This window comes from Trachurus japonicus, chromosome 24 (genome assembly GCF_045865225.1).
Source record: "Trachurus japonicus isolate A0001 chromosome 24, Traja_1.0".
NCBI lineage: Eukaryota > Metazoa > Chordata > Actinopteri > Carangiformes > Carangidae > Trachurus > Trachurus japonicus.
The window spans coordinates 25593749-25615464 of record NC_140930.1 but is presented as its reverse complement, the minus strand read 5'-3'; the positions used below and the strand labels follow the sequence as shown (position 1 = coordinate 25615464).

The 21716-nt window shown below is 42.7% G+C and overlaps 1 protein-coding gene across 1 annotated transcript; it reads right to left on the bottom strand.

The window, feature by feature from the left end:
- Window positions 1-11126: 11126 nt before the first annotated feature.
- On the bottom strand, window positions 11127-21207 carry LOC146962062 (E3 ubiquitin-protein ligase pellino homolog 2). Its single transcript, XM_085770146.1, has 7 exons — window positions 20881-21207; window positions 15375-15504; window positions 14915-15016; window positions 13625-13822; window positions 13253-13438; window positions 12319-12524; window positions 11127-11539 (listed from the first exon to the last, which is right to left on the bottom strand). The coding sequence occupies exons 1-7, from the start codon at window positions 20958-20960 to the stop codon at window positions 11155-11157; spliced, it is 1287 nt and encodes a 428-aa protein (XP_085626272.1). The 5' UTR covers window positions 20961-21207; the 3' UTR covers window positions 11127-11154.
- Between the last annotated feature and the right edge of the window lie 509 nt (window positions 21208-21716).

Sequence of the window (21716 nt, the reverse complement as noted above, 5' to 3'; positions counted from 1 at the left end):
TCAGCTCTCACACTCTTACACTTCAATGTAATGAAAAGGAATTTGCATTCAGCTAAAGGACATGATGAAACTGCTGGAAAACAGGTGACACATCAACTCTGCCTTTGTGTGTGTGCGTTTGTTTGTGTGTGTGTGTGTGTGCTGCTGTTGCTGGTGGATTTGTAACATGTCAGTCCGTCGGTCTGAGTTGAATCTGAACCTCTCTCACTTCCTGTGTGATCTTTTCCTCCCTCCCTCCCTCTACTTATACACACAAGCAGAAGCATCCTTGCACACATATAATCATAGACACACTCTACATATACATGCGCACACTCATTTGTGGGACCACCACAAATTAACCCCCCCGCCCCCCTCCTCCATGTGTCCTCATCCTCATAGTTATTAACCCCTGACACATAAATTCAAGGGTATGTGGGAGTGTGATATTAGCTGTGTGTGTGTGGATGGGGTTAATCTTTATGTAGTGGGGATCTTTCACAGGAGATCACTCAATTTAAACAGAGTGGGAACACTTTGATGTTTCCAGTCCTCCCTCCCTGGTTCGCTCTCCGTCTCTCATTCACCCCTTCTAATTTGCCTCGTGTTGCCCCCCTCTGCGCCCCAGCGATAAGGTGTAATGAGAAATGTTTTCAAAACGGTTCTCACCTACCATGTGATTTTAATTGAGCGTGCGCTTGATACAGCCATAAGAGGAGAGTGCTCATCCCTGACCGCTGAAGGTGCTGAGGAGAGAGGGGGAGAAAAGAGAGAGGAAAAGAAAGAAAGATGAGGAACGCTGAAGTTTTCCAACCGTGAACACAAAGCAGACAGTAAAATCAGAGCAGCACGTGTTTGCATCCACCAACCACCAGCAACAGCCCTGCCCCCTAAAAGACATAAAGTAATGAGGGGGAAATACCATCTTCATTAGTTGTCATTTACAGGGTATTAAACCGATGCCTCCTCGGGGCTGTTATTGGTCACACTGAGAGCGAGCAGCGAGAACATCAGAGAGAGGGGGGAAAAAGGAACTTTGGGAAAATGTGGGAACAGAAGAGTGGCCTATATTCACTACATCACTGCCAGAGCATCCTCCTCTTCAAAATGAGGAAGGTGGAATACAAATAAGATTAGTTTCAAAAGCACCAAAAGTAGGAAGAGAAATGGAAAAATAAATTAGCCCAGTACAAAGTAGCCTACACACTGACAGGTTCAGGGCAGGGCCGTGTCCAGACATTTTTGATAAGGGTGGTCCAAGTGGGGCACTGACTTATGGTGGGGTGGCATGAAGTGTGAGCATGAGCGCCTGCACACACACACACATTACATAGGTATGCACGTGCATACACAACACACACCCACAAAGGTTTTGGCCATACCCAGTTTTGTCTGCAAAACCCATATCTACTTCAATTACTAACACTGCAAGAAAAACTCTATACTAGCCAAAATACAGGAGTGGCAACACACAATTGTGATAGAAAGCCTATTTTTTATTCTTGAAAAAAAAAAAAACTTGACAAAAGCCAGTATGAAACATCTGACTGGGCATATAGCCCATCATATTGTGGGTGGCACTGGGGTGGTCAATCAGATTTTAGGAGGGCCAATGGCTAAGCTACCTGAACGCCAGAACAGCTCACTCAAATTCAATGTGATGAATATCAATAGGCCTACAACTATTTTTTTTTTTTTTTTTTTTAAAGCTAAATAAAAATGGGGGAAAAATGACATTTTAGAAACAAAGATAGACAAAAAAACAAAAAGCAAACCAGCCTGCGACAAGGGTTGAATGGTAGCACCAGCTATAGCCAGTAGCCTTGAAACAACACGGGTTTAAGCTATAACCACAAACTCATCTCATAGTGGCTCAACAAACTGTCACTGAAGAAACCACATGCAGAAATTCAAACGCGCCACAAATTTAGTTGTTTATCAACTCACATGCTACAAACACACAACAGACGTGTTTCCGGTGACGCAAAAAAAAAAAAAAAGACTGGGCTACATATTACTAGCCTATTAGCAATAAAACAAACTCACCTTTTCAGAAGTAGCCTAAGTTACCGTCCTCATAATGTGTGAAGAAGCACTGAATAAACCGCGACCCACAGTCCGTCACTTATCTGGGTAAAGTAGGGCCTAGCCTTTGTAGAGCAGCCATTGAAGAGGTGATGTAGGCTACCTGTAAAGGTATATCCATGAAACTGACGTCCATGGGGGCTCCAGGTCTTCCTACTTCCTGGTCCGAGTGACGTCAGAGAACCACCAGGTGCCAGTCACCTGAGTGCTGGTCAGAGCGACTAGAAAAAGAAGCAGCAAAAAAAAAGAAAAGAAAGAAAAAGAAGCAGCACGGCAACACGCAAAGTAGGTATTTATATGAAACACTGTTGAGTGAGTCCAGAGGTTTTCTTTCATCGATGTCAACAGCTCTAGTTGGCATGGGGTTGTCTCTCTATCATCTGTTAGCATGACGACTGCGCATTTCCCCACTCGTGACGTGCTAGGCTATATAAATAGTAGCCTAACATAGCCTACTTTTTCAGCTACATTGCTATGAAAGAGGGGGTGATATTTATTGATGGCAGATTTGATTTTTATTGAATGTGTAGGCCTATGACCTACTGCTGTCAATGGAGACTTCAAGTAGGTTGTTATATTGTTTAGCCTACAGACTTTTTTCTAGTCTTTTGTGACAATTTGTTCTTGACAGATAAAGTGTAGGCCCATCTTCTTAAATTAACCATTAAAATAGAAATAAAAAGAGGAATGTGTCTGAAAACAAAATTATTTCAATATATATCCTCTTTTCAGATGATTTTTTTCAGAGGAACACCACAACCCATTTGGGCCTATTTATTATTATCCTAATCATTTTTATCTGGAACATTAAAGTCCAAATATTGCCTTCATCACTTCAGCAGCAATCAAATTCTAGTGGAAAAAATACTGGGTCTTTCAAACATTAACCTTAGAGAAGTCAAAATTAATATTAAAATTAAATATTGGAATCATAAAAGGAGGGTATGACCTCGACGTCACTCAGCATTATTACTGCTCCCTATGAAATTAGATGTAAATTGCTGGAATAATGTAGGTAGCCTATATAAAAAGTGAGGGGAGGATTAGTGGTAGAGAGGAGATGGAGTGGGTGTATAAACTGAAGTAACATCATCAGCAGCTCCACAGGACGTCCACACTGAAGAGACCTGCGGTAGCTGCTACGCGGCAGGCGTTGGAACAGATTTCCTCCTCTGTCATATATTCTCACCCCGTCACATTCAGGTTGTGTGACGACAGCAGAGGAAGACACGATGTTATGAAACACAAGACAGTCTGGATTACCAACCCGGTGCCACGACATCACCTCCCTAACAGGATAACACAGCATAATAAACTCCTTAAAATAATCAAACTTATTACAACTCTTAACCCCTGTTTAATACACTCTGCTCAGCTTATGTGCGATGGCATCCACTGCCAGTTGAGCCACAAAAGAGAATAATGTTATAAGACTGGAGAACACAGGACAGCAGCTTGTGGTGCCTTAATATTGGCTTTAATTGGATTTGTAAATGATGTGGCTAAATTAACACTTTCTATGGCTTGGTGACTTAGTGAAATGTGTATAAGGAAAGAAAAAAAGAAGTGAAAGTCTTAAAGTTAATTAATCATCTGCGGCCCCAGCTTAATTAAAGTTTCCCAGTGTCTGGAGTTAATGGGTGGATTGATGAACAATGGTGTGAACGCCCCCTGTTACCTTCAGAGAGAGTCCACAGAGACCAAAGATTTCAGAGGCATTGATTAACACACCCACATACCAACGCCTTCACATGCCCATCATCACACGCACAGGGTTGTGCATGTACGCGTGCAAACACACACACACACACACACAGGGGCAGGAGAGTCCCCTTCAAACTTCCCGGTCACAGATCCCCATTACTCCCATTGAGGGTTTCACATTAATTAGCTAGGATCAAAACCTACAAATCCCTCCAGTGAGAATACAACTGTATTGCTAAACCCTGCCTCCAGCATCTATGCTGCATCCCCTGACACACACACATACACACACACACACACACACTGTGCATGGCCGGATAAACCAATGAAGGGGGCCTCAGGGCAAGACAGACCTGCTGGGAACATGGTGGCTGCGTCGCTGTGGAACATGTTAACAGGTTAGAGCGGACACACTGCCTGAGTTGCATGTTTCTCACTGTGGTCCCATTAAATCAGTTGTTCCCAGCCGTTTTTCCTTGAAGCCCCCCCCCCCTCCATCCACAACCTCTACCTGCACAGACGCATCAAAAGAATAATGTAATACACACTTTTATTTACAAAAGTAAACTGTTGATAAAAGGTGGAGCCCTATATGTATTATGTAAATATGGGAAACTTATTTTATTTATTCTTATTAATTTTAATTTTTGGTGGCCCATTGTTGTTTTTATTGTTGTGGAATGCTCTGTAAAGCACATTGTGCTTCCACATGGAATGAAATGTGCCATATAAATTAAGGTTGCTTGCTTGCTTGCTTATTACAATGAGGAGCCCCATATACTGTACATTTTGAATCCACCCTGAATGATTAATCTATTTTGTTCTATACTATTTTGTTTTATTTCATCTTTCTGTCCATTTTCCTTTGTTGTGTCATATTTGTTATCATGTCCCTTTAAGCAGGTAGGTTGTAGGTTTTTGTTCCTATTGTCTTTGTTTAAACTTGATTTTGATTATCCAATTAGGTGTCTTATTGGGATTTCAAAATGTAAATACGTATGCACAAATATAATATTGATAACTTCACAACCTCAGAACAGACAAAGCTCTGTGGACCCCCTGAAATCTCTGACACCCCAGACCCCAGATTGGGAACCAATGCATTACGTGATCAAGCCTGAATCTGAATATCTGTGAAAAAATATATAAAAACATATTTTAAACATCATATAGTAACTGTATATGGAGACAGTGGCACTTCAGTGATATTTTCTGTTAAAATAAATTAGAAATTCATTTGTAAAGGCAGGAAATTCAACATCCCAGTGGCCTGAGCTCTATGTAGAGACACCAATAAGGGGATCTTCTGTTTTATATTTGTATGTGTGAAAGGGAGTGCTGTTGCATAACAATTTCCTCTGATTCTGATCATTTCATTAAACACATGACTGTAGCAATGCACCTTTCACAGTATCATCTGAGCTCTTTCAAGTGGATCGACTTTATCTTCAAATGTGCCACCTCATCGGGACACATCGCTGTCACATCTCTGTCCTACTTCAGTGTCGGCAGGTGTCATCCCTCCAGAGAGCACAGACGTTTATCACATCATCTGTTTCAGTAGCTGACAGCCTCCCATATGCGACACATCCTGTGCACGTGCTGTGGATGATATAATACTTAAGCGGTGACTTTTCCCATAGTCCCTAATGAAATTCAAACTTATGATTATCATATTACCTTAAACTAATTGCTACAGTGAACATGTAGCTGCTGTGTTATATGAGGAAATTATGGTGCCCATTTTGATATAATGTCTTTGGACATATCGAAGATCTGCATTGTTTTTTTGTTTTGTTTTTTTGATTTCTTTTTCTTTCTTCTTTTTTCATGTCTTTATCCCCCATTTGCAAAACCTTCAATAAAAAGAGACTTTCTTTTTTTTTTTAAAGAGAAGACAAAAAAGAACTTGTAGCTGCTGCCTGGTGGAGATCTGGAGGCTAAAATTAATCCGGCATTAACATCAAGAACGAACTAAACAAACAACTAAAAGAGTTGTCAATGAGTTCCTTCCTCATTATAATTTTGTAAATACCAGGTTTTAACAGTAGCCCTCAGTCCCCAGCATGAAGATAACAGTGTTTATTGACATTGTTTTCACATAGTTTCAGCATGCTTTTGGGTCAAAATCCTTTTACTGACTTATAAGGCTCTTAATGACAACGCTCTGTCCTGTAAGACCTATTGCTGCAGTAAAACGCTCCCAGAATGCAGTTTGTTCGTGACTCCAAGTGTCTCTACAAACAGACTGGGAGGTAGAGCCTTCAGTTACCGGGCTCCTTTACTGTGGAACCAGCTCTCTCCATGGGTCAAAGAGGCAGACACCTAACTACATTGAAGTCCAGGCTTAAAACCTCCCTGTACGACAGAGCTTTTAGTTACAAACTGGCTTAGGTATCTCTGAACCATTTTATAGCTACGCTGCTATAGGCTTAGACTGCTGGGGGACACATCAGGTTACATGGAGCCCTGTCCTGTCCTGTCACACATTTTTAACTGTCATTACTTGTTGCACCTCGTAGTTTGGCCTTGGTGTCTCACACTCTCTCTGTGTTTCCACAGATCTCTCCAGAGCTTCATCCCTCTGCACCAACCACCGCCTGCCGCTCTTCCTTTCCTCTGCACCGGCCTGCTCTCCCTGCTCATGAACCAGTTTGCCATCCAGTACTCCCATTAAGCTGGCCTGCTCTCCCTGCCATTCCTGCTCATTACCCAGTCTGCCCACCAGAAGCTGCCTTCATCAGCTCTTCCTTGACTAAAGAATCCCTATTTATTCCCATATTCCATGTTGTATACTGTTTTCTTGTCTGTATACAACATCTATGTCCCGTCCCGTCCTCTGTCTCTCATCCTGAGGTTTCTCCTGTTTATTTTGTTTTTTTCCATGGAGTTTTTCCTCAGTGGATGTGAGGGTCTAAGGGCAGAGGATGTTGTTATGATGCTGTGTAAAGCCATTTGAGACAAACTGTTTGCAAAAATGGGCTATACAAATAAACTTGCCTTGCCCCCTCACATGCTTTGGAATAGATTAAATGTAGTGTGTCACTGAGATACGCATGAAATAGGCTTCATAATCTTTGACAGAGGAAAAGCCTCCTCCCCGCTGAAATCATTTCTGAACTAACTTCTGAATAATACGACTCTCAGCAGCTCTTTCAGCCGACATCCTGGATTCTTTTGCGGAGAGACCAACTTAAGTCTATTGAACAGCTATTTTAAATCAGGCGTTGTGTAATTTCGCAGCTTCTTATCACATGTGTGTGGTGATGAACATGACTGCCAAAACTGCTCATTAAAACGGTTGATTATTTTAAAGAGGTGATGCAACTCGGAGCAACTCCATCACGGTGTTGTTTGGCCTGCTGGCAGCCTCAGAGTGGTGGAGAGCGCCCTCTGCTGGACACAACGCATACAAGAAAGTGAGCAAGCATAATTCAACTTTTGAACAGGTTTATTGACATGTGTATAGCGATTGTCTGTGCACCGGACGATTACAGAAGAGTATGATATAAAATAATACAAAACAGCTGTACATAACACAGATGTATTTAAAGGAATGCAGTATTAACTGTGAGGTTAAGTGTCAGCTACTCACTCGCCTAGAGTAAGGTGAGTTCATACATTGAGGAGGTTGAGGTTTTGCCATCTAGAATGAAGGTCAATTGATACATATAATAATAATAATAATAATAAAAACAAAAGTTAGGAATAGTTAATGATGTTACTGGTGGTATTTAAAAAACCTGATGTCACACTAAAATAGATCATATGTCAGAATTTTTTCACCAATATTAAAATCTAAAAACAAAGCAAAGGAAATTGCATATGGACACCTGTAACCCAAAGAGTTTCACTAAGGAGGAAAACAAAAGTAAAGAGAAATAGGCTCAAATTAAAGTCATAAAGTCTTAAAGTAAAAGTGTAAAAAGGGTGCTGCAACGGTTCTTCCATCCACATGCCAATGGTGTTTACTTTAATTGTTGTATATATTAACTTCAAAAGCAGGATTCGCTGGATTTTGGCGTGCTAAGTAAAGGGGCAGCTGATCGTGATGCTTTCATGGCCTGTTCCCCTTACAGTAAGACCCGTATGTGACTGATCCTGGACCTGTGGTGATCTGCCCTACTGTCTCATCCCCTGTTACATCAGAGAAGTCTCCTCACACCTGTTCTGTGTTCTGCGCTTCTGAAGCCTTTTGACTTCCTTCAGGCTTCTCCCCAGCTGTGAATCTGAAATCACTAATCCTGAGCTACAGTAATTATCAACACGACGTCAATTATCCACCACACGCTCCCGAGTTTAAATCTTGCATTTAGACTTCGAATGGAAACCGTGGTGCTTTAGAAGCAGCGGGCTGCCATCCGTTAGCCTGAAACCAACCATTATCCTTCTAAATACAAAATGCAAACAAGTGTTGACGCGGACGTCTCTCTGCACTGAATTGGTTGGGTGAAAAATATTAGCATAGTAGTACAAAGTGGGATTTGATAGGTCTCATTCACAAACATCACGCATCTATCAAGTATGAGGATTTTTTAGGCTTTCTGTTTTATTCCTGTCTTTCTATTTTTATTTTTTTTGTATCATTATTCATTTTTTTTGGAGAGGTCATCCAAAAAACAAACAAACCCCAAACTAAAATGCTGCAGTTGTAACAGCTGAGGACTCGGAAGACATCAGATGCTCTCAGCATGAATAACAGGTTGGCAATCCACCGTGCAAAGTTTCTGAGTACGTGTCTGTGTTGTGTACATAGTGTGTGTGTGTATGTGTGTGTACGTTCAGCACATGCAAGCTAAACACAGTTTCCGTTGTGAGTGTGTATTATCCGTTATACGTCTTCCATACTTGAGGCTATTATTGAAGTTATCGGACTCGTTCGAGCTAGTTCACCAAGCTACACCATAATATTTAGTTACAAAAATAGTATCACAATATAGACCATTCAATATGAGCACCAGGGAAGGCTAAATATAGCCTGAGTATTTGGCTACATTCATTGTCTGGGCAATGTTTTACGGTAGCAGTGTGTTAAGTGTGTTTGTTGGACACAGTGTTGGCAATGTTTTCTCACTCACAAGCTCTCCTACATCTACCACACTATAATATTTCAGAAACATACGTAACTTGCTTACACTGAGTAACAACGGCTAACTAAAACCAATTATCAGTTAGAAAAATAGTCTGTTTTTTTGTCTTTTAACACTGAACATCTAAAAGAATTCCTCCCACGTCCCCAAATAAACCCCACCCCCATTTCCTAACAAAATAGTTTTCTTTGAAACGACGACAAAACAAAAAAAAAAGGTTTTCTTTTTGAGGTTATGCAAGGTCAAACCTTTCGGACACTCTATCACACATTATGTAGACCCTGTTAAGCATAATTCAGTAACCAGAAGTGTGTTCAAAGTAATGCGACAAGACACTGTGGGTGTGTTTGTGGCGGCTGCTGTGCTGATCTAAACACGGTGATTTCTGTCAGCATGAAGAAGCTACTTAATGCATTTGAAATGTTAAGTTAAATTAATGCCAGGTATTCAGTCACAGATTCATTTGCTCATCTTTTAAAACTCTAGGGCTTTGGTTGCGTCACACAAACACTGACCCGTGGTCTGAGACCCCATCTGGAAACAAAACACATCATGGAATTGAACACGCCTCTGGTTGAGCCCTTAACCTGGAAACCATTTTAGCCTTGTTTGAAGTGACCACTGATATAACACTTGGCTAAACGTAGCACGACATATAGCTTATCTATGGGAGTGCCATTATTGCTATAGAGAGTTATGAAGTGGAGTTTACCCAGTTTCAGTCCCAGTCCTTGTTTATCCTCTGTCTGCTTGATAATCTGGATAAGACCCGGCCTTATGTCGCTTCAGTGCTAATCAAAGAGTCTGCAGGGGTTCATTCCAATCTAATAGCACACATGGGGTCTCATTTATCCGTGGTTAATAATTTCCCCTTCATGGAACACTAGAAACTTGAGATGTTGAATGGAAGCACAAGGCTTTGATACTTCCTTGTTACTTCTCAGAATTATCATGAGTGGTTAACTTGCCCTGTTGAACACGGCTATAAATATAACTCAGCTGATCGCTCAGGAAGAAAACATAGTGTGCAAATACATGCAGAAGTGTTGGGACAGCAAAGTGCAACTCTACACATCTATAATTGGAGACATGTCGGAAATGATGTTTCACTGAGCGAGACAAAAAGCTGCTTGTCATTTCCTACATGGTTGCTGAAAGTGTTGGACTCTGAATGTTTCATGAAATGTCTAATTACTGGAAGGCTGTGCAAGTAGATAATGGAGTGAAATGTTTGTTTCACATGGCACAATAGAAAAACATTCAAGCTCCTCCGTGTTGGGGGTGGGCCAGATCAGCTGGTTTAGTGTTTTTTTGGAATGAATGACAGCAGACTCCTGAATGACAAAGACGCAGACACCTTATATAGTGTAAGGAAATACTGTTCACATCACAGTATTGATTATTCTGCCATAATTTAACCACCTATCTTCCTCATCTTATGCCAATTATCAAGAGCTGAAGGATAAACAAGGGGAGGGATTCTTCAGCTCCGAGCTGCATTCAGTGACAAAATACTGTCTGTAGATCACACCTGTTAAAGGGAGATTTCAACATTTTGGCAAATTCACCCATTGCCATAATCCCTACAGTCTTAGGGGCAGGCTCCTTAGCATTAATTGTGGGTGCAAGCTGTTTTCGATCGGCAGGGCAGAGACGCGAGCTGCTCAGCTAACGCTACGGAGGCATATGGTATTTCCAGTTTTCCCTCATCAAACTCATCAAATACACAATCCCTCAGCTTCAAAACGCTCTGGTGGACAAGTTGTGACCGCAACATTCACCACACTATGAAAAAATAACATATAGTTATGCAACATTGCGACACACGAAGCAAATACTTAGAACTACTGCTTTTGAAGTCACTCCAGAGTGTCTGAAATGTAGTTCTGGCTATGCATTTGTCTCGTAACGTTCCATTATTCTTTCAAAGCGTAGTGAATGTGCAGGTCACAACTTGTCCACGAGAGCGTTTTGGAGTTGTTGGATTGTGTATTTGATGAGTTTGATTAGGGAAAACCGGTAATACCATATGCCTCCGTAGCGTTAGCTGAGCAGCTTGCATCTCTGCCTCGCCGATCGGAAAACAGCTTGCATCCACAATTAAAGGTAACGGACCTACTGCTATGACTATAGGGATTATGACAATGGGCGAATTTGCCAAAATGTTGAAATATCACTTTAATAACAGGAAGATGATGTTGAACTCTCCTTATCAATACCTTTCCAACATGTGCAGCATGAATGAAGCTCGGGCGTCTTTTCTGTTACTGTGACAGTGGTTGCTGTGTCGGAGCGACTAGTCGATGGGGCCCTGGAAGATGAGTCGCGTCCAGCCAGGCGTGCTGAGGGCAGTGGAGCAGAAGGGGCAGACGGGCCTGAAGGCGTGGGTCCCGTGGGGCAGCGGGGTGTCGGCCCAGTACCTGGCTGTTTTTTCCGAGCAGACGTGGCCGCACGGCACGAAGCCGTGCGTTGGAGCGCCGGCGTCCACGTACACGGCGGGTTCGCAGCCCAGCCACAGGGGCACGTAGGGACCCACGGTCCTGCACAGGGGACATTCGCGGCGGGTCGTGGAGCCCTCGCCCTCCCCCGGATCCTCCTGCCCCTCGGATCTCTGGCCCCAGTCGTGGCGTCCGTGGACGTGGCCGCAAGTGAGGTAGACCCAGGGCTGACGTTCTTCAAGGCTGCGGTAACAGTGACAACAGATATTTCAGTACTGACACTTTTTTTTTTTTTAATTTTTAGGTTTGTCAAAAAGTATGAAACACCGACAGATGGCATGTCTTTTTGCTGTTGAGTAAGCAATTAACCTATGGCTAAGCCCCGCCCTCAAACACAATGAGCCAATCACAGTGCGTATATACCCATTCCCATACTGTACATTTGGACCTTCTCTGCCTGGATGTCAACTGAAATGCATGAGAGAAAGTCAGTATTGCTCAGTTTTATGAGCTTTTTTTAAAGATATGAAGTTTAAAACATGGTCAAACAATGTGCATGGGGTAAATGCAACTCAGACACAAGGTATCCTAACAGGCAGGACCAATCAGAGCCAGCACGGTGACGTTACTGAAGCTCAGCCTGCATGCTATCATGACGGCTGGCTAGTCCTCTGCTAACAGCACAGACACTTGTCCATAAACACAGACATAGTTAAGAGAAAAAATTCTTTGAATCCCAAACAGGTGACATAGCGCCTGTCACACAATGTTGATTTGTTTGTCCAAGTGAGTGGAGGGGGCGGGCCTTAGCCATAGGTCAATCGGTCAGTTACTATAGTAACCTTGTAAATAACTGTAATGAAACATTTTGGTAGCTACATAACAATATGTTTGTTTGTCTTACATCATTTTTATATCTCTATATTTGCATATCCTATTTACCTTGCTTGTTACAAATGCTACTGTAACAACCAAATTTCCCATGTGCTGGGTTAATAAAAGTCTTATGTCTTATGTCCCACCTGTGGCTGCGTGGCAGGCTGGGGAAGGCCAGTGTGCTGAGACCCACAGGACACTGAGGCCGAGACGCATTGAGCTCCTGGCGAAGCGCCTCCAGATGACGCAGGGTGGGAGCTCGCATCAGCCCCTCCCCCGTGCGCCACAGCAGCGTGGCGCCGCACAGGTCGACCAGGGAGCCGTCTCGTAGCGCGCTGCTCTCTCCCTCCGCCTGCGAGAGTTCACGTAAAGACAGACACACATTTACCGCCGAGCCTAGGATGAAGAGTCTGACTCTGGAGACGTCAGTGAGCGGCGTGTGGACGTGGTGTTAAAGGGATAGTTCACCCAAAATTCAAATTTCACTCATTATCTACTCACCCTCATGTCGACTAAGAGCTGTGAGAATTTTCAGAGTCCTCCGTTCCTTCTCTGAGTTACGGGGGGGTCCGCGCAGCAGTATTTGTCATTATAATGGTTGTGAATGGATACCAACTTTCTTCGTCCAAAAAGACACACCAAAAAACATCCAAATACCTCCATGCTACTCGTCTGTAATGTCCCTCTTGTATTGAAGCCCCGACATGAGAAATTGTTCCGAAAAGTATATAGTAAAGTATATACTGTATTTTAAGCTTGTTAAGCTCAGTTCACTGCTCTTCCTGTGTCACCGGCGGAACAATTTCTCATGTCGGGGCTTCAATACAAGAGGGACATTACAGACGAGTAGCATGGAGGTATTTGGATGTTTTTTGGTGTGTCTTTTTGGACAAAGAAAAGTGGTATCCATTCACAACCATTATATGGACAAATACTGCTGCACGGACCCCCCCGTAACTCAGAGAAGGGACGGAGGACTCTGAAAATTCTCACAGCTCTTAGTCGACATGAGGGTGAGTAGATAATGAGTGAAATTTGAATTTTGGGTGAACTATCCCTTTAAAACAAGCGCTGACTCACCAGTTTGCCCCGGCTGGGTCCGGAGCGTGTTTCCCGCAAGGCGTAGACGTCACCGCAGACGGAGATCTCCCTCCACAGCCCCTGCTTGGGGTCCTCTGGAAACCCCTCTGGGTGCATCACTAGCACGCCGTTGGTGGTCAGGCCGTCCATGTGTCCGTCAGGGTTCTTCCATTTGGTTGCTTTTTCCTGTGCATAGACACAGGGATATAGAAATCATCCATGATCAGACTGTTGTTTTACCTGAAGAACAACACAGAAACGCCGCTGACAAAGCTTCAAACACTGGCATCAAATCAGCTTTTTAAACGGCAGATTCCAAAAATAGATCTCGTATTAAGACACCTTTGTTGGCTGGATGGTTGGTTTACTCACCCCTAGGAAGATATTTTTGGAGGAGTCAAAGCCTGCAGCGTAGATGCGTGCGGTGTAGGGTGGGTTACGTTCACACACGACTCTACAGGCAAAACGTGAGATGGTGCTCGGGGCGATGGACGGGTCCTCGCCCTCCTTTCCCCCTCCGGAGGTGTCTGTCACCACAAAGTCGATGGGACTTTCTGTGGAGCGTCCGATCTGCAGGGGGGACAAACACAGAGAAACACTTTCTGGATGACAATCGTCAAAACAAAAAGCTTATAAATGAGATATTGGTGCACACTGTATGGTTCTACTGTTTTAATTTTAGACATGACGACAGGTATGTGATACTATTTTAAGAGCAAAACTCAATAGTGTAAAAATAGACTGTCTTGGAGGTTTTCCACACCGGCCTCCATTTTTAATACTTAATGGAAGTAAGTATGAACCAAAATAATCTACTGACGGCAGAAATTCCTTTGATGACATTATGTAACAGCATAATTTTGGAGATACTTGCTCGTGACTTCAGATGTGGGTTGTTTGCTGTAAAACCTGCCGTCACCTGGGATGATATGATGGAGTACTATGAAGAGATGCCTATCTGAATTCCTCTTTAGAACATTTTGCTTATGTTGTTATTCTTATTGTTACTATTATAAATATCATAATTATTTTATTTTTTCATTTACCTTACCTTTTGTGTAACTATTTCTATTTTGCTTTACTTTTACTTATTCTGTTTTTATACTTTATCTTTATGCATTAATCATATTCACTTCCTTATCTTAATCTATATGGGTGTATATGTGCATGAAGGTATGTGTACTGTATGCATGTGTGTGTATGTTTATGTATGGATGTGTGTGTGTTTTATTACACACATATCTTTATTTTTTACTTATTAAATTAACTAATTCATTTATTTATTTTATCTATTTATTATTACTTTTTTAATCTATTTATTTCTACTCTTAGTATTTAATTCCTGTTTCAATGTTTCCTCTTTTTTATTTTTTTCTTCTTCTTCTTCTTCTTCTTCTTCTTCTTCTTCTTCTTCTTCTTCTTCTTCTTCTTCTTCTTCTTCTTCTTACTACTATTTTATTTTGTTATATATTTATTTAATTATTTATATTAATTGTAACTTATACTGTTATAAGGCCTGACATTCATTTATTATATGAAGTCATATGTCAGGAAATGTTTTGTAAAATGATTAAAATGTTTAAATAAAAAGTTATAAAAAAAAAATAAATAAAAAAAACCTGCCATCACCTAGGAAGAGCTGGATTTTTCTTAGCGTGTTACCTGGAACATGTCTGTGTTGTTGTCATGGCAGTACTCCACCACCACTGTCTGGTTGCGGGACAGAGTGAAGGAAATGCTGTGCTGCCCCCTGCTGTGTACAGCCTGCAACAACAAAAGGCAACAAGCGAGTTGAGTTGATGCTCATCTTCTGGAACAGTCTGTCATCTCCCAGACACTTTGACTGAAAACAGTGTTGCTGAAAAGGAAATGGCCGGATGGGGATAATGATTTATTTTTACATTTTTCCCCATCATGTGTCAGTCGCCATTTGTGTAGGCAGACACGCACACACACACACACACACACACATCCACAGGCCACACACATTCCGTCTACGTGCTTAGTCATCCTTCCTCCGTCCCATTTGCGACAGACAACTGGGAGTTCACAGGAAGGAAACTAATGTTACACACTGATAAAAACACAAGCGAAGGCAAAACATGTGCGCGCACACACGTACCTTGCTGTCCTGTGGTGTGTTGAGGATGTGCACTGCGCTGGGCTTGACGCCGTTGGCCTTGGCCCTTCGGTACAAAGCGAAGCGGCTCTTTCTGCGGCCCCGGTCTCCGCTTGGAAGAGAGCCATTGTACCTGGACAGAGACAAACAAAAAACAAGCACATGGAAATCAGAACACGGAAACACGGCCATTATGCCACGGCTGAGCGCAACCCGGGCGGTGACGACAGCACACACGCAGTTCATCCTGCCTAAAGGTGGATGAACACAATTTGTGACACATTGGAAAACTTGAGCTGTAAATAAAACTAGAGCTGCAACAATTAATCGCACAATAACCGATTATTAAATTAATCGTCAACAATTTTGATAATCGAAAAATCGGTTTGAGTAGTTTTTTAAAGAAAAAAAGTCCAAATTCTCTGATTTCAGCTTCTTAAATGTGAATATTTCTGGTTTCTTTGTTCCTTTATGACAATAAACGGTAACACTTTACTTGAATAGGTATTCATAAGATTGACATAACTATTCATAAGATTGACATAACACTGTCATAACCATGACATAACAGCTGTCATAAACATCAATGAATACTTATGACAGCTGTCGTTAAGTGTCATTCTGTAAGTTATGTCACTTTTGATGCAAAGTTGACATTGTTTGAGATGTTTTTGTTCTGACAACTTGACATAAAGACAATTTAAACTGTCATAGCAGACCTAATTGCCAAACTTCAAAAATTATGTCAAGTTGTCAGAACAAGGACATCTCAAACAATGTCAACTTTGCATCAAAAGTGACATAACTTACCGAATGACACTTAACGACAGCTGTCATAATTATTCATTGATGTTTATGACAGCTGTTATGTCATGGTTATGACTGTTTTATGCCAATCTTATGAATACCTATTCAAGTAAAGTGTTACCCAATAAACTGAGTTTCTCTTTGGTTTGTGGACAAAACAAGACATTTTAAGGCGTCCTGCAAAACATTGATTGACATTTTCAGGATTAATTGTTTAAATAATCGACAATGAAAATAACTGTTAGTTGCAGCCCTAAATAAAAGACCACTGGTGCTGAAAGTATGTCCTCATAACTCATAACAACTTAAGCACAAGCTTTAATTCATTTTGTACATCTGTACAGTTATACATCTCTGATTGAAATGAATCAAAGCAGCACACCACCACCACCACCACCACCACTCGTGATTCACATTAAAGCCCTGAACTTCAACCAACAGGACAAACAGCACTTGATCTGCCTCACTCATCCTGTACTTCACCTCATGCGCACGCTGGCGGAGCTTGCTTGTCGTCTGCTCTAACCTCTCTTCACAGTGAAAAGCCTTTTCAGAACGCCATTAACCATACAAACACTGACAAAGTGTTCCGGTTAGGATTCTGAATGCTGGTGTGAAGGTTTGTGCTCTTGACATGAAAATCTACATTCGCCTTATGAGGCTGATTAATAATGAATTCTGAACTTGCAGTCGTTTATAATTCACTATCAATCTTGTCTGTGGGAGAAGATGATGAACCTCTCTCTCTCTGGAGCTGGCGTTCACCAAAATCCAGAAACTGTACCTCTTTTTTTTTCCTGAGGCCGTGTCGAACATGGTTTTCACACTCTGGGTTCACACAGAAGGCAGTATTCTGGTTTTTTAAAGCTTTTGACTAATCAGCAGGGCATGGTCTTTATTAAAACTATTCAGAGGACACCCGGCGGGCAGGAAGACTCTGAGAGGGACAATAACTCTGCTTTTACCGGCCCTTCAAACCGGATCAGATCACAGAGCATCTGGTCTGGCTCTGTTGTGATCTGTGTCACAGTGTGACAGAGGGGGTGGAAACACACCGCTGCCTCTGACTGGGTTTGTGCGCTGCCTCTGACTGGGTTTGTGCACTGGAGCTCTGACTCTGTGATTGATTCATCAAGCAGCAAATCAATCTGTGACACTTTTTTATATGTGTTGGAAATGTAGAATGAGAATGCCAATAATCTGCTGATCACAGCTCTTCTGGTGCAAAACTGTCTGATTTATTCATTTCATATTGATACAAATCAGACACTTTGAGCTTGTTTGCTGCTGGTCAAACTGGAATCCACTGGAATTGTTCATCTGAACTGAAGCTGAAATTATCAGTCTATTCATTAATTAGTGAAATTTTCTTCTATTATGATCGCAACATGAAGACTTTGGGTTTTTGGACTACTGGTTGGAACATTTTATTCTCAACAGCTTTGCTATTGTCAACTACCTCAAACTACAGGTTTGATTAAGCACAAGTGTGTTCCTTTTAAGTGTGATATCACAGTCTCAGTCAGTACACACACGCGCTAATCAGACGCCTTTCACACATCAACGGAATATCAGAGATTACCCAAACAAACAAACAACCAACCAACCAAAGGAAAGGAAAGCACATCTATGGAGAGGTGCAATATGGGGCCGACGACAACATATTGCAACTTCACAAACAGCAGTTAACATTTGTTCTCAGGTCTCTTCTTTTCCCTTTCATCTGCTGTTTTATATATCGACTCTGAAGCTGGACTGAAGCCCAACACACCGCCTCTTATCCACTGTTGGTGTGCAGCTTTCAAGAGCTGCAATGAATCAGAAAAATAACAAGCAGGTTAAGTGAACAATGAAAACGATTGTTAGCCGCAGCCCGAAAAAACATCTAATTAAAGTTTGAAAAGAAAAAAACAAACTAATCCAATAAGACACTGATTAAGTCAGGAAATCCAGTGAGATTTTAATCTTTCTAACCGCACAAAGTGGGAAAACAGTTACACCTTTCATATGTTAACATGACGCACTTTTTTTATTTCAGTGTTCGTTCATTCAGTTTAGTTACTTAAAGATCTGAAAACTGTTTTGATGGTTAAACTTATGACACTATGTGATTTTAATTAAACGCAGGGCCGAAGTTCATCTAATATGGGCAACAGCGGTCTGCAGGGTGCTGGTGAGAGGGCTGGGCAAGTAACCATGAAAAACCTTCAAACGGGCCACAGTTACTTGTGATAAATTTAAATGCAGAGTCCAATCAAAGAAGATGACTCAGTGCTACCCGCTCCCTCCTCGGCCCTGCCCGACTCTTCAAACTGAAGTGCGCTGGGTCATGAAAAGAAGACATATGGGGACGGCATGCAGAGGGGGGGTCTGGTTAAAAAAGGTAGAAGATGTGAAATGGGAGCAAAGATGAGCAGAAGACAGAATCAGCTTAGAAGGAGAGAGAACCTGGACAGAAAAACGGGCGGAAAAGCATTCAGGAGCTTCAGAAAACTAAAGCTTAATGAATGAAATGAAGCAACGGGCCGACGGAGGAGAGGAGATGGAGAGAAGGGGCAGAGATACAGCGCAAAGCAGGGTTGAGGTGGGGGTGGTGGGGAGGCCGATGGAGGAGAGGCTCAGTCCTGGCCTACAACCACCACGCATGTGTGCGCATCGTAAAGCACAATATGAAATATTCACTCGTTCTGCCCCTCGACACAGAGTTTATTTTCGTTGAAGGCAAGTCACCAAGGAGGGAAAGCGAGCACTCAGCAAAACAGCGGCAGGCTGGGGAGGGAAGGAAGGGACCCGGCGCGAAGAGGGGGGAGGAATGCGACAGTAGATAGAGTCAAGAGGGGTTACGGGTGAGAGGGAGAGGGTGTGGGAGAGATAAACAGTGAGGACAAGAGGGTGTTTGCATAGTGAGCAAAGGTTGTGATGGGGCGGGGTGGGGTGGGGGGGAGCGATGCTTGGCCGGCTGGATGGGGCAGTGCTGCTGTACATGGTGTCCAGGCTAACTAAGGTAATGAGCGGTGGCAGGCAGCCACTGCAAAGATCACATGGCCCCCGCAGTGAGGCAAGCATCGACCACACGGGGCACGTGAATGCGAGGCTGGTGAGATGCAAAGTCAAAACCACATCTGCACACAAACAAAGCAGAAAAAATGTGATGAATCTGACAGGAAGTGGTAGTCAGTCAGTCACCCACTGTTATGTTCGAGTGATCATGAGAAATCCTACCGATCCAGGTGTGACATAATGTGTCATAATGTTTGTATCAATGCAGATCCTGACACTTGCAACAGCATAAATCGTGTTGCTTGATAAGAACGGACGCACAATCAGAAGATCTTCGTTTATAACAACAACTATTTTCTCAGTATCACTCAGCCTTTGTTGAAAACCACACAGAGGAAACCTTTATCAGCCCCCGAGCCTGTGACCACGAGATCAAACCAAACCTCATCATCATTACAGTTTAAAAGCGAGCGAATACAAATGCATGCACTTTCTTCCCCCCCTGGAGAAGCACATTAAGCGCTAAGGCTTGCACCGCAGAGCCATAACGCCTGTGTATAAAGTTGCGTGGCCTTTAAACCCCAAAATTGGCATTAAATTGTCATTTCCTTGTTCTCCTGTGAGGATGTAAAGGGCTGCTCTGTTCAAAGAGTCAGATGAGGAGGAGGACGACTAATCAGTATTCCGATACAGGCGGGCTACAGCCTCCTCACTCCATGTTCAGCCGGAGGGGAAGCAATAGGCCATTAGGTCAGTTATCTTTGGCATACACAGGAAGCTCTGCAGGGCAGCAGGGAGGCCTGTGTAAGCCTGGATATGACTGTGTGAGTGTGTGGGTGTGTGTCTGTATATATATGTGTGTGTGTGGTGGCATTTCTTGTCCCTGCAGACTGTGCACAGTGTGAAGCGGTACGGGTGGAAACGCTTGTGGAAGCCGGTGGCTGTCATCAGCACATCCTGCCTACTGTGTTGCTTGTGTGTGCTGCTGGTGATGTAGAGGGGCTCTCCTCCTCTTCTTCCTCCTCCTCCTCCTCCTCCTCATCCTCCTCCTCCTCAGCATGGCTGGTCATCTGGATGCGACGTTTTATTAATTAGTAATAACAGCTCAGATGATGCTCTCTGACGAAACAATATGAGCAAAGTGCATACATTTTTCAGACCGTGATATCACCCCCAGCCCTACTTTTTTACAGATCCAGCAGCATAGTATGACATCATTGGGATTTTCAGCCAGAGCACCCCCCTCCTCCTCCTCTTCCTCCTCCTCCATCACTACAACCATTGATGAAAAAGCAGCTACATCGGTTAACAGCCTCATGTACTACGGCTAAAGATGATGTTGCACCTATTACACCCAAACGCACCACACACGATGCCCCGAAACAATACGCTAGTTTACATAGTTTGGGGGAATCTGCTTTCTCCTGGATCGTAAAGTTAGTTTGTGACATTAACACACAGTCATACACAATGTGCAGTAAAACAGACGAATTGAACGTGTTTCAATTATGAATTTTCTGTCCGTAAAAAACCCCACGAGAGCGATTTATGTGATGTTTGAGCGGTGGATTAAACCCCCAAATCACACGTCATCTGTGGGTTTATTGTACTGATGCTGCCGCTATTTAACGTTAATTCGCCGCTGGAGCGTTTCTCCATCCTACACAATGTTACTATAAGCTTCAGGTTTGAACAGACTTACCCCAAAATGACCAATTCGCCGTATTTTACCGGGTCTTTAACGGGCACATCATCATCTCCGTCTTTTTTCGGTGAATTCATCAGACTGGACTGCTCCAGGAGAAAAAAGAACCGCGTCCAGTGGCGATAGTGGTGAGATTAAAACAATGCTAACACACTCGAAACTGTCGGGAAGTAGTTCGGGGTTGTAGTCTATCAAAGTTTGGCCACAGTTCGGCAAAGTTTTTCCAGACTTCTTGTTGCCTGTTTTATTGTTTTAATCCCGTGAAGGAGCATCTTTTCATGGCTTTCGTGCCAGTGTGTAGCTAGTTAGTATCACGACAAATCTGTTCTCTAGCATAGGATACAACAACGGCTAACGGCAGGGAGTGGGGCGTACCATGTTTCAAAGGGGTGTTCGGTCGATACACATCTTAAAATAGTGGGTAAAATTAACTTTATAAGTATCAGCGCATTTGTATTCTTTATACCGAAGATTAAATACGAGCCAAGAGATTACAAGAAAAAATAATACACGTTCAGAATCCAATATACACACGCATTATTGCACGAACACCCCTATTGAAGAGGAAATGGACGCAGCCTTGATGAGACGCTGGCTCCCACTGATAGAATAAAAATGAGGTATTTCGAAATCCAGAGGAAGTGCCCACATCCTCTGGCACGTAGAGGCGTCCTGGTACATTTAAAGTAATAGGAAAGGCCGATTGGTTTTTATGTATAGAAACAATACAGCTCAGATCTCGTGGGTGATTATGGAGTCTGACGTAATGAGATGCTCCGGGGGTGTGGTGTAGCTGGGATGTGGGTCACCATTGCGCCCCAGACGAGACACCC

Coding starts and splice junctions, on each gene's coding strand:
- LOC146962062 (XM_085770146.1), bottom strand. CDS start 20,960: ATGAATTCACCGAAAAAAGACGGAGATGATGATGTGCCCGTTAAAGAC. Junction 15,505..20,880: donor GGCGAATTGGTCATTTTGGG/GTAAGTCTGTTC, acceptor GTCTCTGTCCAG/GTACAATGGCTCTCTTCCAA. Junction 11,540..12,318: donor AGCCTGCCACGCAGCCACAG/GTGGGACATAAG, acceptor CTGTTACCGCAG/CCTTGAAGAACGTCAGCCCT.